This window comes from Haemaphysalis longicornis, unplaced genomic scaffold (genome assembly GCF_048455015.1).
Source record: "Haemaphysalis longicornis isolate Haplotype H1 unplaced genomic scaffold, Haemaphysalis longicornis Haplotype H1 scaffold_4, whole genome shotgun sequence".
Lineage (NCBI taxonomy): Eukaryota > Metazoa > Arthropoda > Arachnida > Ixodida > Ixodidae > Haemaphysalis > Haemaphysalis longicornis.
Genome location: NW_027526361.1, coordinates 101,718,335 through 101,731,626, shown reverse-complemented (window position 1 = coordinate 101,731,626; position 13,292 = coordinate 101,718,335). Strand labels below are relative to the sequence as shown.

Here is a 13,292-nt window from a genome sequence, read left to right as displayed (position 1 = left end):
AACGAACCTTATAATAGTTTAATAACGCTCCAAGAATTGAAGAGAGCTCTATCAGCCGGTAAGCAGACTGCACCCGGCCCAGATGATATACATTATGAAATGCTCGCACATCTTTCGGGTCCTTCTGTAGAAGCACTTCTAAAGTTTTTTAACAAAATTTGGGTATCGGGAAGGATGCCGGCAGCCTGGGAAAAAGCATTTTATTGTAGCCTTACTAAAGCCCGGAAAGCTGCCAACCACCCCTAGTAGTTATAGACCAATAGCCCTTACGAGTTGTCTAGCCAAAACTTTTGAACTTGTCGTGATTACCAGGTTAGGTTTTATCCTGTTATCAAATGAACTTGACATTCACCAGTGCGGTTTTTAAAAAGCATGCTCAATAACTGACCATCTTGTCCGCCTCAAAAATGTCGTACAAGAAGCATTTATACACAAACAACACTGTCTTGCTGTATTTTTTGATCTTGAGAAGGCTTATGACACTACATGGAGGTTTAGAATAATGTGGGATTTAGTAGAATTAGGCATCCGTGGAAGAATGCTGAATTGCCGGGATGGCTTCATGACAAATCATTCATTTGAAGTGCCCCTGGGCTCAACCCTGTCGTGGAATTTTGTACAGGGGAATGGGGTCCCTCAGGGCTGTATTCTTAGCACAACACTGTTTGTCGCAAAAATGAACTGTATATCCAAAATAATTCCAAAGTCGATTATGTATTCCATCTATGTTGATGACCTTCAAATAGCTTGCATATCCTCCAATGTAACGACATGTGAGAGACAAGTACAGTTGACTATAAATAAACTGACAACATGGGCAGACTGAAATGGTTCCAGTTTTCACCGCACAAAACAGTCGCTACTCTTTTCTCACTCAAACAAGGCCTGCAGACCGGCCCCATCCTACACCTAAGAGAAATAAATTTACCCATAGAAAATGAACACAGATTTCTCGACATAACATTTGACAAAAAACTCACTTTCCTGTCTCACATCAATATCTTGAAAAAGAAAGTATCCCGAGCTCTAAATATACTTAAAGTTCTGTCACACAAACGCTGGGGTTCCGACAGATCATGCCTTCTACAAGTTTATCGCTCCGTTGTTCGCTCTTGCTTAGGCTATGGTTGCATTGTGTATGGCTTAGCAAGGCAGTCCTACATAAAACGACTGGACCCCATACATAATCTAGGTTTACGTCTCTCATCTGGTGCGTATAGGACATCACCCATTAGCAGTATTTATGTTGAAACCAATGAACCACCACGTACATACAGAAGAACCATGCTGACATGCTCATTCATCCGAAAAATCCGTTCACTACCGAAGCATCTGTGCTAACCCATAGTTACGAAATGCCCGTCTAGGACACTGTTTAATAACAAACCCCAAGCTATTAGACCATTGCTCCTCCGGTTTGAAGACAAATGCCAAGAACTTAGTATGCTGGACACATTACCTGAGATTGCCCAAAGAACAAAACAACTGCCACCTTGGTATACGTTCCCTTCTGTGTGCAATTTTACACTGACACATTTTCAAAAAAAAGAAAACGCCACTTGAACACATATTACAGGAGTTTTTGGCACTAAACGAAAAATACAGAGGCTACACCTCATTTTACACAGATGGTTCCAAGACATCATGTTGTGCTGGGGGTGCAATAATACAAGGTAAATGGGAGAAGGTGATCAGGTTACCTCAGTGCGCCTCGGTTTTCACAGCGGAGTCTTATGCCATTGCTGTGACTGTACAAAGAATAAGGAAGGAAAGCATTCCGAAAAGTGTCATCTACACAGACTCGCTCAGCGCGATCACAGCCCTACATTACAAAAATGCAGCTCAACCCATAATAGGAGACATAATACACAATTTAGTGACAGCAAAAACACAGGGACAGGAAATTAAGTTGTGCTGGGTTCCTAGCCATGTTGGGATCAATAGTTATGAGAGAGCCGATGCATGTGCTGCACAGGCTGGTAGCAAAACAGCAACACAAGTATATACTCCTCATAGTGACTGTGTGAAATTTATACGCAGTAAACTAAGAGAAGCATGGGAGTCCTCATGGGATAACGAAACAAACAACAAACTTCACATAGTTAAACCCACTGTAACAGAGTGGGAATCAAACAAACATGAATGCTTCACAGGAGTTATTTTATGTCGTCTCCGCATTGGACATACACATCTGATACATAACTTCTTTCTTATGAAAGAAGATCAACCGAGATGTGAGGAATGTGACCAAGAGCTAACAGTAAACCACATGTTACTCTCATGCACGAAATTTGAGGCCCTGAGAAGAAAGCATTGTAGGCTGTTCTACGACGAACACATTCCATTTCACCCCAGTCTACTTTTAGGAGAAAGCGCTCTTGTTAAAATTTCCTCCGTTTTTAGTTTTATAAACGAAGCGGGGCTTCTAAACAAGCTGTAACGCTGTAACAATCAGTTATTATCCACAAAATACACAAAACCTTCTGTTTGTTGCATGATAGCCTAAGTTGCTTATGTGCCGTAAAACACAACGCAACACGCATCTGTCATAAAATAAGTCCTGGCGGCATTTGCGGGGTAAAATTTTTGATCTATTGATACTCCTTCTTTTTCCCTCACAGTGCTGTTCCCAGGCCTGCTGAAAGCTCTCAGAATAAATGCAGCATCCGACGTACGCTACCGCTTCTTCAGAGACCTTTTCCAACGGATCATGGCCGAAAGGAAGGAAAAACAGCAGGTTCGTAGAGCAAGCAGGCTTGAAAGTACGGCACCCAGTGCTGGTTTCTCCTGTTAGCCACATGGCTGCATTTACAAGTGTGTTGTTTATGGGGCCAGTATTTGTGCAGCTGTAGCTTTATGATCATGGCTTTGAGCAGCTTTTTCTAAAATAAATAACAATGCCTAATTTCAGAAAATCTCAAGTAGTAATTTTTAAGGGTGGGCAAATATTCGACACTTTCGGATAGCAGAGAGAATAATACAATATTAAGTACGACTTTTAATTGAAAAACAGTTAGTGTGTGTACTTTGTACGTTGTTGAAAAGAAAAAAAAGGGGGGGGGGGGGCCCCGTTGAAAACACATGCGAAGTATGTCCTTTGCAGTGAGTGGGAATGAGTGAAGAACACTTTACTTCTTCTGATTGTTGCAAAAAATGCCCCTGCTTGCTACGGTAGCAGCGGCAGGCTTACCCAGAATGCACCAGTTCTGTGAGGCCGGTAGGCAGGTTGGATGCAACGGTAACATTCTCGGTCAAGCGGTCAACACTGGCTGCAAAGCATGGCTGTGAACTGCCATGATCTCGGTTTTGTCCTCAAATGAAGTGCAACAGTCAATGATATTTTTTAACACCTATTATGTTCCTTGTGTCTTCCTGGACATGAGGAAGAATGGCAAACTTTTTGTCTAGCCTTGTACCGTGACACCCAGATAAACCTTTCTAGACAAGGCCTTGACTCCACTGCGGTGACAACGCTGGTTTGCCAGACATGCGTGTTTATTAGCGCGCACTTATTAGGCATGAAATGTTTTAGCGAAACTGATGTTTAAAACTTTTGTGCATGCTGGCACATTCACAGTTAAGAAGGTATCAATTGAATTAATACGTTGTCAGTACTGAGACAGAGACCCATTAGCAGAGGGTCACAAAGCAGGGATCATAGCATTGAACTATGAGGGGAATGTCTGTGAGGTTTCTTAAAGGGGCACTGACACAAAAATTTTGCATCTTGTTTTTCTTGTTGCGATAAGTAGCTAGTGACCTACTTATAACCTGTAGAAACCTCATTTGCTTCAGCGTACCACGGTTGTTTAATTAGAGGCAATTTCAATGCGTCCAGTCGCAGTTTCGGTTTTGTGGATTTTGTGTGAACAAAGCTGACCACGTGACCGTCGGAGGGATATCACAGAGCAGAGCCGCCGTAGCACTGTCGAATCCGCATCGACGGCAGTTTCTGCGAATGCCCCCACGTACTGATCTCGCGAGGCGCTTAATTAAAAAGCGACCGTGGATGTGACGCAGGCGCTGCGAGTGCAAATGCTACCGCGGCTGAAGAACGACGCGCGACGCTTGAGACAGTGGGTGGCAAGACGCGCGCTGGGAGCAGCCGGCCGGTCTGCCTACAGGTCCGCCTACAGATGTGTTCGGCTTAGCACTGCGGCGGATATTCGAGTGCCGCTCTCGTAAGCGGTGCAGATGACAATTTTTAATGCAACCCGCCATCGCATCATTAACTCCTTTCTCATGTAAGCCACCATGGTCGGGACTTGGGGACAATTTCGTGCAGCGGTAACAAGCTATCACTCGAGCTACCTGCGCCGGCCTGGGCCACTTCGCGGCCGTGGCCGCCGCCTGCACAGCGACCGTGCGGCTAGCTCAGTGGGCTTTTCGTGCCTCCGGCGCGTTTTCGCATCCAATGGTAATAAACAGTAATAGAAACAGAGTGCCTGGAATCGCTGTAGAATTTTGGTCGCGGCCAGCTGCCCGATGAGCTGACGAAATCACGGCGCCTCCGCCGCCAACGATCGGGTCGTTCGTTCTCGAGAGCAGAAGCTCCGCCCTCCGGCCCTCCGGCCCTCCGATTGGAGCGGCGAGCCGGGCGAGCCGGCGAAAAACGCCGGCAGCGCGGAAGTGGCAAACACAAACTCGTGACGTGTTTGGATGTTGTTTATTTACACGATATCCTCGGGATGTCGATTGCGCGTGGTCCTCTGCTGGCTGCTCGGTTGTGTTTCGCACACTTTAAAATTGATTTTAAATATGTTCTAGGCTGTATTCACCGCTGATATTTTGCAGATAATGTATATGTGTTCCCACCAATCTATCTTCGAAGTTATCTCGCCTTCAAAATTTTGTGTCAGTGCCCCTTTAAATCGGGCTGTTTTTTCATGCCTTGCATTGCCCCGCGCACCAAGTAGCTTATGTGAATGGTCATAGAACTGCTGCATTTTTTGTTGCTGTTAAATTTCCCCTGGTGTTTAAAATCATTTCTTAGCCCTCCACTGTGGCATGCCTCACAGCCCAGATGTAAAATTTCAGTGCTAAACCCTAATTCTGTTTTTTTTAAGCATAATGCTTGATGCTGTCCAGTAAGAACAAACACTTCATTCACATCATCCTTATATCATTTCTTTTATTGGTCTATTTTTCTGACAAAAAAACTCAAGGAAGCTCACAGTAACGCATAAGACTTGAAGCTAGCTAAGCTGCACGCAACTTTCACGACCACCATGATGGTTTAAGTCCACGATTGCAGCCGATTTGTTTTTCTTCACTGCCACAACAACTTTTACTCCATCATTGTTGCTATAAGTGCGAGCTTTCTTCATTTTTTTTTTGGAGCTGGTAATCATTGGACCTTCCCTTGGAGGGGCGTACGCTTTCATGCGTTGTTCTTGTTCCGAGCAAGTGTGGCCACGATTATGGCAAGGCCGTGTCTAGAGTGCCGTCCGACGGTATTATAAGCACTCCACTATATCGACGTCCACCGGCGTTTTGTAACAAAATTACCGCGCCTGGCACCACATGGCTCTAGATAACGTAAAGCTAGCAACCTAAATTAAACATCACATAACGTGACCTAACAAACACAAAGAAATCACTTAAAACACCAAAATTAACCAAAGCCATAAAAATTGGAGTTCAATTTGAAGATGAAAAAAAAAATAACCGAGGCAAAAACAGGTCTCGAACCACAGTCCTTGGGATCAGGAAGCTAAGACGTATCCTCTACACTACAACAACAGACGCTTTGGCCTGCGATAGCTCAGTATTCGAATATTGTGGGACGGCACTCTAGCCATGCCTGCAGCAATCAGCTAGAGTGCCGTCGTACGGCACTCTAGACACTGCGCGTTACGGCAAACAATGGAGATTTCTTTCTTTTTGGCCAATCTCCCTAAGTGGGTATGCTTGGCTTGACAAACGTGCGCCGAGGATGCCGGGCGGTTGCTGCGGGGCACGCACTCACAAACAAGCGCTCGGCATTGTCTTGGTTTTTTTTTTTGACAGCAGACACTCAATATAACGATTTGATAAACAGCTTCGTTGTAAAACGTTTTCCCGAATAGTGCTTGTTGCACGTTAAATTTCAAAATATGCTTCATAGCTATTCTGCGTGTGGAGCAGTGTCCAGCCGGAATATGTGTCTGCCTGAGTGTGACGGTGTTCTGTTGGCTACCATCTCCCCGCTTTAGCGGCACGAAGATTTTCTGCAGCTCATGTTGGAGGCCCACGAAGGTCGGGTCTCCGCCGTCGGTGATACCACGGCCGATGCAGAGAGCAAGCTGTTCGACATCGGCTCCGAAGCAAAGTCAGCTGCGGTCAAGATGTCACCGTCCAGTGGTAAGTGCAGGACCATTTGGCATCAGTGAGTTTAGCAACACTTTGTGAAGGTCTGATGATGCCTCTTCGGCTCTTTGAAGGCTGTTTTGCAAGCTAAGCAAGCCTTAATAATAATGCACTGCAGTGATATGTGTTTTCGGCTCTATTTTTGTCTTTGCTTTTGTCCAGGCAGTTTCAAAGGTTGGTGCAATCGATTCTGGTGTGGCAAGCAAAAAAAAGTCACTGCTGTGTGTTGTGCATGATTACTATAGGCTGCGTCTAATCTCGGCACCCGTGATAATTACCTCCGGGAAATTCCCACGGCAGTTTCCATAAAAGCTGGCTGGCCTAAAATTTGCTGAATAAAAGTTGCGTCCCAACATGACCTAACATAACATTACCTCACCGAACCTAGCGTAACCTAACCAAATGCGTCATAACCCACCCAAATCCAGCCCAACTGCAACAAACCTAATCTAACCCAGCCCAACGATACAGAACACAGCCATTCTAGAAGACCTGTGCATCGATCTCTTGGTATAGTAATAACTAGAGTAAAAAAAAGTATTAGCAAAAGCACGATGACGGAAAAATTCTGAAAGCTGAAAGAAAAAAAAAAGCATTCCAGTGTCGTACTCGAACCTCAGCTGTCTTGTTTAAAACCAAGTACTATACCACAGCCCTACAGGGGCAGCTGTAAAAACGGGTTTTTAGGGGATACTTATCCCATAGAATCTCCGCATAGCATGCTTAGTGCCATAAGAAATTTCTGATGGTAATTCTCACCGTTGCCGGGATAATAGACACTACCGTTACTACAACTTCTCACAGTAGTAAATTGCAAATATTACCAACTATTTGTTTGGGCTTAGCTTTCAATAGAGCCAACGACAGATTTTTCAGACATGCCTGATAATGTGTGCTACCTCTGCAGGCCCCATTAAGCCGATGTATAAGTGCCCCTGAAATTTAGGTTGCTGAAACCTGCCTCCGTTTTTTTTCGAACTTTTTGCTGTAACCAAAGGTTCCAAATAACAAAATTTGAGTGGCTGTTGCCATTTTCTAGTTATCCCACAGCCTTAAAGCGTCCCCCTTTCCCCCCTCCCCCCCCCCCCCCCCCACCCCTCCCCGAAGCCATTTTCTCCTTTTCAGTCTCCCTTCTTTCACATTGAAGCACCACATTACGTGGCAGTCATCACATGGTGATTCCTTTTAGTGTTTTTTTTTCTTTTCCTTGTGGTGTGGTTGGTGTGTGACAGTTCTGTAGTGTGCTCCTCTGTGCTACTTTTGACTGTGGCCCTGGCCCTCTGATTCAACTAATGCCTATAAAATGGTGTTTTCTGCATGCAATAATTTTCTGGGGGACTGCTGGATTCTTCTGCCATGTTTACACTCTCTACAGAGTCTGAAAGATCGATCGTTGCCTGTATTGTTCCAAGTGTAGTGTTCATTTCACTTCTGGTGATGTTTATCACATCTTTCATTTCTTTACCTGATAGTGCAGTTTCGACCTGAATTTTTTGGGCCCCAGTTGGGTGGGATGTCAGGATGCAAATGACTAACTGCGCATGTTGCACACTTCATTTGTTTGTGTGAGTGGCTGCATCTTATAATTTTGTAACTGTCGAGTGGTACAGGAAAAATTTTACAAAGGGAAGAATAGAAAAGAAAATGACATTACATGGCTCTGATTGAACTCTTCTGACATCACATTTTCTGCCCTCCTGTTGGGACCTCTAAACTTGATCGTAATCTCTACGCTTGAGCTGCAGTGCCAGTTACAATGATTAAGCTCTTGTGAAACGCCTCAGGTTGAAGAATTGCTCTCATGATGAAAAGAAGTCGCTGATTAAGCCAGTATCACTGTGCACCATCAAGACCCCCCTCCCCATTAAAAGTTGCTTGAATACAAGCAGCAGCAGTGCAAACACAACTGCCTGGCTGGTCGTTTGTATCGCGCTTGACCCACTACTGAACATTTATCCGGCAAGGCCGAGTGCAAAGGTTAGGCTCGGTAAAAGCACTGTGGTTTCAAAAGCAACTCATTCAATCGCGTGGCCGAAATGGAGGAAATGTAAGGCAACTTCGCTGTTTCAACATTTTTATCATCAAGTAAGATGCGCACAAAATGAAATCAGAAGCCACTCCACTCTGCAGGCAGAGCAGCTGTTTAGCACAATACGCACAGTTTGGAACAAAAGTATGAACTCGTTTATTGTCTACTAAAATATGGCAAATAAATGAACCTACGTGTAATAACATAATCATCTGAGTAACCAAGTCAAATAACTGATATGGGATAGTTCATGAAAACGAGACTACAGCCGTTCTCTGCAGCCGTACTCCTCCCGCAGATGCCCATCTGCTGACAACATTTACGACTTCACCAGCAACTAAGTACAGCTTTTTCCCTCTTATAACCCCTCCCTGCATATAATTCACTTTCAGCCGCTGAAGAAAAAAGAACATCCTCACGCATTCCCACTAACTTGATACAGAAAAGGCTGCACCAAAGCTACTGCTCAAGCAACACATCACATATTATGTAGACCTATGTAGACAAAAAAAATGTATATTTAGCAAGTAGAATACGCTGACTGCAAGGGAAAAGTCATGATTCACTAATAAAATTCAGTTGCTAGAGTGTGCTCGTTCTTGTTTTTTCTTCCTTGTCCTTGTATGTTTTGCGCAATTGCTGCCATGGAAGGCTTAGTCAGTGTTACTGCGTAAGAGCTTCATGGCATAACGCGCATTGCTGTGAAGCTGCACTAAAGAAAAAACCCTGCGTATTATCCACACCCCTACTTTGCCACTGAAATTTCCGCATTTTTGTTGTGGATGACACGCATGAAAATACGGTAATGGTGATGAGTTTACGAATCCCTGAGTAATGATAGAGTCGTCTTGTGGCCAATTGCCTTATAATTGTTTTGGGGAAACTTTTGATAAAACGAGAGTGACGGCCATATCTTGCTGAGCATTTGTAGTACATTTGGCTTTGCCACAAATTGTTTTTGATTGCAAGCAGAAAAAATACATAAAACTTTGGCCTATTAACGCTTTGGTTTAGAACATCTGCCTGCAGAGTTTATTGCCTTCGTGCCCACTGAAGGGTGCTTTTATTCATTATACTTGCAGCACTGACAGAAGACGAGGCTCTGGCACAGTGCGTGGTGTTCTTCCTGGCTGGGCAGGACACGACCTCTTCGACGTTGGCGTGTGCTGCGTACCTGCTCGCGTTGAACCCTGATGCGCAAGAAGAGCTCAGGAAGGAAGTAGACGACTGCTTCGCAACTCACGTGAGTGCATTGCGTTGAAAGCCACAGCGGCAAACGCCGTGTGAATGGTATTGCCACTTCTCATTCCCCATGTCCTTTCCTCTACTTCAAATGCATTTATTGCGTATGGTGACATCTGAATAATGGCGCAATGCTTTTTTTAAAAGTGACAAACTGGGCACAGTAGCTGGGGATGCTGAGTGCCACGACTAATTTCGCTGGAGCAGCCCATGATTTGCAGAAAATGTGGGAATACCAAATTCACAATTGGGATATGTGGGTCGTTCCGGTGTCCACCCCTAGGTGTGACAAATTATGCCTGCTGGTGGACCTTCCTTTCCTTTTTCTTGTCAATAAATTCACTCATTCATATGTGGAAGCTTGCCATGGGCCATGGCCAAGTGCTTCTAGCACAAAATATCTCTGAAACAGTTCCTGGACTACCAATACGAAAATGGTCTGCACCTTTGCCGGAACGAAATAGTCACGCACTGTGCACTGGAATGTCAATGTATCGTGCCACGCAGAGATCACAAAATAGTTTGATTGTCCGAAATTCCGTATACAAAGCCATGTCAAAATTGCATTGGAAGCACAATGCAATTGAATTGGTAAACAGCTCAAGCCGTATTGAGTACTCCCTTTGGTTGCCTGCTTTGTCAGCTTTGAATATGTTTCTCCTTACACCGAGCAGGAACCTGTGTTCGTTCCTTTTCTAACCATACATTTACGCATTGTAGATTAGCTATCTTGCTTCCCCCTGGGACAACCATCCCAGCGGTGTAGTTGTGGGCTTTGAATTGCTGCTTTTGCAAATCTCCCCACACCAAGAATAAAAGCAAATTCTTTGCCTTCGCTTGGGACATTGGATCCAACATTAGAATGTTTTCGGTGGCCATGTCTATAAACCGCTTGTGCAGCAATTTTGAGATGTCTTGAAGGCCAACTTTCACACACTCAGTGTACTGGAGCATTTCCCTTGATCCGCCTTTGCCTTGGTGTAGGTGTTCCTCCTGTAGCAATGTTCAAAAGGTGTTTCGTTCCTCGGTCACCACCCCTCCCCTCAATTAGTGCTTGGGGCAATAAAAGTTTTGTTTCTCTCCCTCTATCTCTCTCATGGTACATTGAAGATGTTTCGTCTCTTTTCACATTTACTGATGCATGAAATAATTTCCAGGACTGTCGTGCATGTCACTGATGTTCTCTTCACATTCGCTGCAATCGCTGCAATGCATTTCATGGTATAGATTGCAGCAACACTCGTGAAAAATCAGTTTCGTCTTCACAGAGCAGGGGTGAGGCAGCTTTCGTCTACCAAGTTGAGATTGCAAAGCTCCATATGTTCAATTTGTGCCAGGCTATGTACCGTATTTGCTCATGCAATCAGTGCCCTTTTTTTTTCTGTAAAAGCAAAGTTGGGGTGTGTTTATTATACAGGGTAATTTTCCAAAAAAATTTTCGGGATGAACAAAGAAGGTTGCAGTGCAGAGAAAATGCATTAGTGTGATATTTGCAAACAGACAGCGTTTTCATTGCGCTACAGTCGTCTTTGTGCCTCAGTGCTTCACCCCTCGTCCGAGTCACTAGAAGCCTTGTTCAGATCGCCAGCCACTTCCAAAGTGTGCCCCCACAAGTGGCCGTCCTCGCTGCTGTCCAGTTAATTTGAGATCCCAGTCTTGTGATAGCCAGCATTACCGTGAAGCACTGCTTTTCGGTGCGTGTCACTTTGACAAGCACCCTATGTGCTCCTCTTTGTGGAACTGTCCTTCTCATGGGGATGTGTCGGAGTTGATGGTCATCTGGTTGGTGTTCCCAATTTGCGGCAGGACAAACTTGGTCCCTCTGCCGGCATGTGTCACAAACTTGTGAAAGTCTTCGTTTTTTTCTTTGTTGCAAGAAGGCAGTCGCTGACAAAGCGATATACACCCCCTCAAGCACAGTCCATTGAGCTGCATGAGGTGTGTTGTTCACCCATTACTCGCTTTGAAAGCGGGGGAGGCAATGCCGTGCTTCGTAGCGCACACTCGCGTGTGTCCTGATCATTTCATGCAAAACGACACAGCCTGCCTTTCGCAGGTCTTGCGCATATTCCAGGACCTCTTCTTCTACACTTGGAGACTTTCCAGTCTTCGGTCCCCTAAAGGCACGCTGCTCCCGATTCATAGCGCGCAGCTTGTCGTGCTGCTTGCGCCAGTAACGCACGTGGACTTTGTCAATTCCGAAATGCCTACTAGTAGCCTGGTTTCCATGCTGTACTGCATACTCCACAGCATCTAACTTAAAACCGGCCATGTAACTAACATTTTGGCCCATTGCCGACTGTAAATCACAAGACAAGCAGAGGAACAAGCAACTTACAACACTGTCACTCGGTGGGAATGGGTGCCAGAAAATAGTATGGCTAGATCTTTTGAGCGTCGTTTTGATTGCCTGTCCCATGACGCTGCGCTGAAGTGTTCATTTTTACTCCGAGAGATAGCGCTAGGTTACATGCACAACCACCATCAGCGAGAGCAAGGGGAGTGGGGAAGCTACAATACGGCCGTTCACGGGGCTACAGGGTATGAAAGTTGGGGGCGCGTTCATTTATGCGAGTGCATTCATTATGTGAGTAAACACAGTATGAGGTATAAAATATGTGGTGTAAAATTTCTGGGATTTGCGCAGTAATTTGGCAAGAGTTTAATAAAAATTGTAATTCTGTGCATCTGTGTTTGCTGCTTGTTATCAAGTTTCACTGGGCTTATTTTAATATAATAGTTGCAAACCAAGCTGCTTGCCCTTGGCTGTCTTTAATGCAAGCAGGCTTTTGGTCCTTTGGAGATAAAAAAAATTGGTAGGTAATCTCGTGACCAAGTCATGAATGGTCAGCAAAGCAATGAAAATTAGTTACGTGATAATTTTCCTGCCCATTATAGGTTTCTTTCTCTGGATGCAGGGTTCATTAGTTGCATATGCAATGCTTGTCCACTGCTTGGACATTATGTGACTGGAAGGGGATGGCACATCTTAAAACCAAAATTGAAATCCCTTCTGGTCACATTATTATTTGTTGCCTTTGTTCCTGTTGCAACATCATGTGCGCCATTAAAATTCGCGCCAGCCCCTTGCCCTAGGTGGACACTTTTCGATTTGGTAAATTTGCAGCATTTTTGCCACGGCTTGAGTTGACTGTTATGCTACTCCATGCTGTCACGGGGTGGACAGGGCTGTGTCGGTTACGAATGCACATAGGGGAGGGGCGTGCGGCTTGCATCATCATTTGAAGAGTTCGACATCAGTTTGGATCCCTGCACTAGTTAATTGATTGATTGTAGGGTTTAACGTGCCGACGCAACGCAGGCGATGAGGCGCGCCGTAGTGGAGGGCTCCGGATTAATTTTGACCACCTGGGGGTCTTTAACGAGCCATGAATTCTCGTACACACGGGCGTTTTTGCTTTTCGTCCTTCATCACAAAAGCGGCCTCCGCGGCTGGGAATCGAACCCGCTACCTTCCTGCACTAGCTCACTTTGAGACAGATTCCAACTACACAATGCATTTTGTGGCTAGACATTTATGGGCATAAAGCCAAAAGAGCTCCCTATGCCGGATAGTGGTAATCTGGACAACTTGGGGCAATGACATCCTGACAGCAGCGCAAAAAAAATGGACGGGGACAAGAGAAGCAGACAAGACTATCCTTACGCTGCT

The 13,292-nt window shown here is 45.0% G+C and overlaps 1 protein-coding gene across 1 annotated transcript in view; it reads left to right on the top strand.

The window, feature by feature from the left end:
* Positions 1-13,292, top strand: part of LOC144179179 (cytochrome P450 3A41-like) — a 57,144-nt gene that overhangs the window by 27,268 nt on the left and 16,584 nt on the right. Inside the window, exons 8-10 of the mRNA XM_077707430.1 lie at positions 2,622-2,737; positions 6,195-6,342; positions 9,460-9,620. Coding sequence (XP_077563556.1) covers positions 2,622-2,737; positions 6,195-6,342; positions 9,460-9,620 — 425 coding nt within the window. The remainder of the gene's footprint in view (positions 1-2,621; positions 2,738-6,194; positions 6,343-9,459; positions 9,621-13,292) is intronic.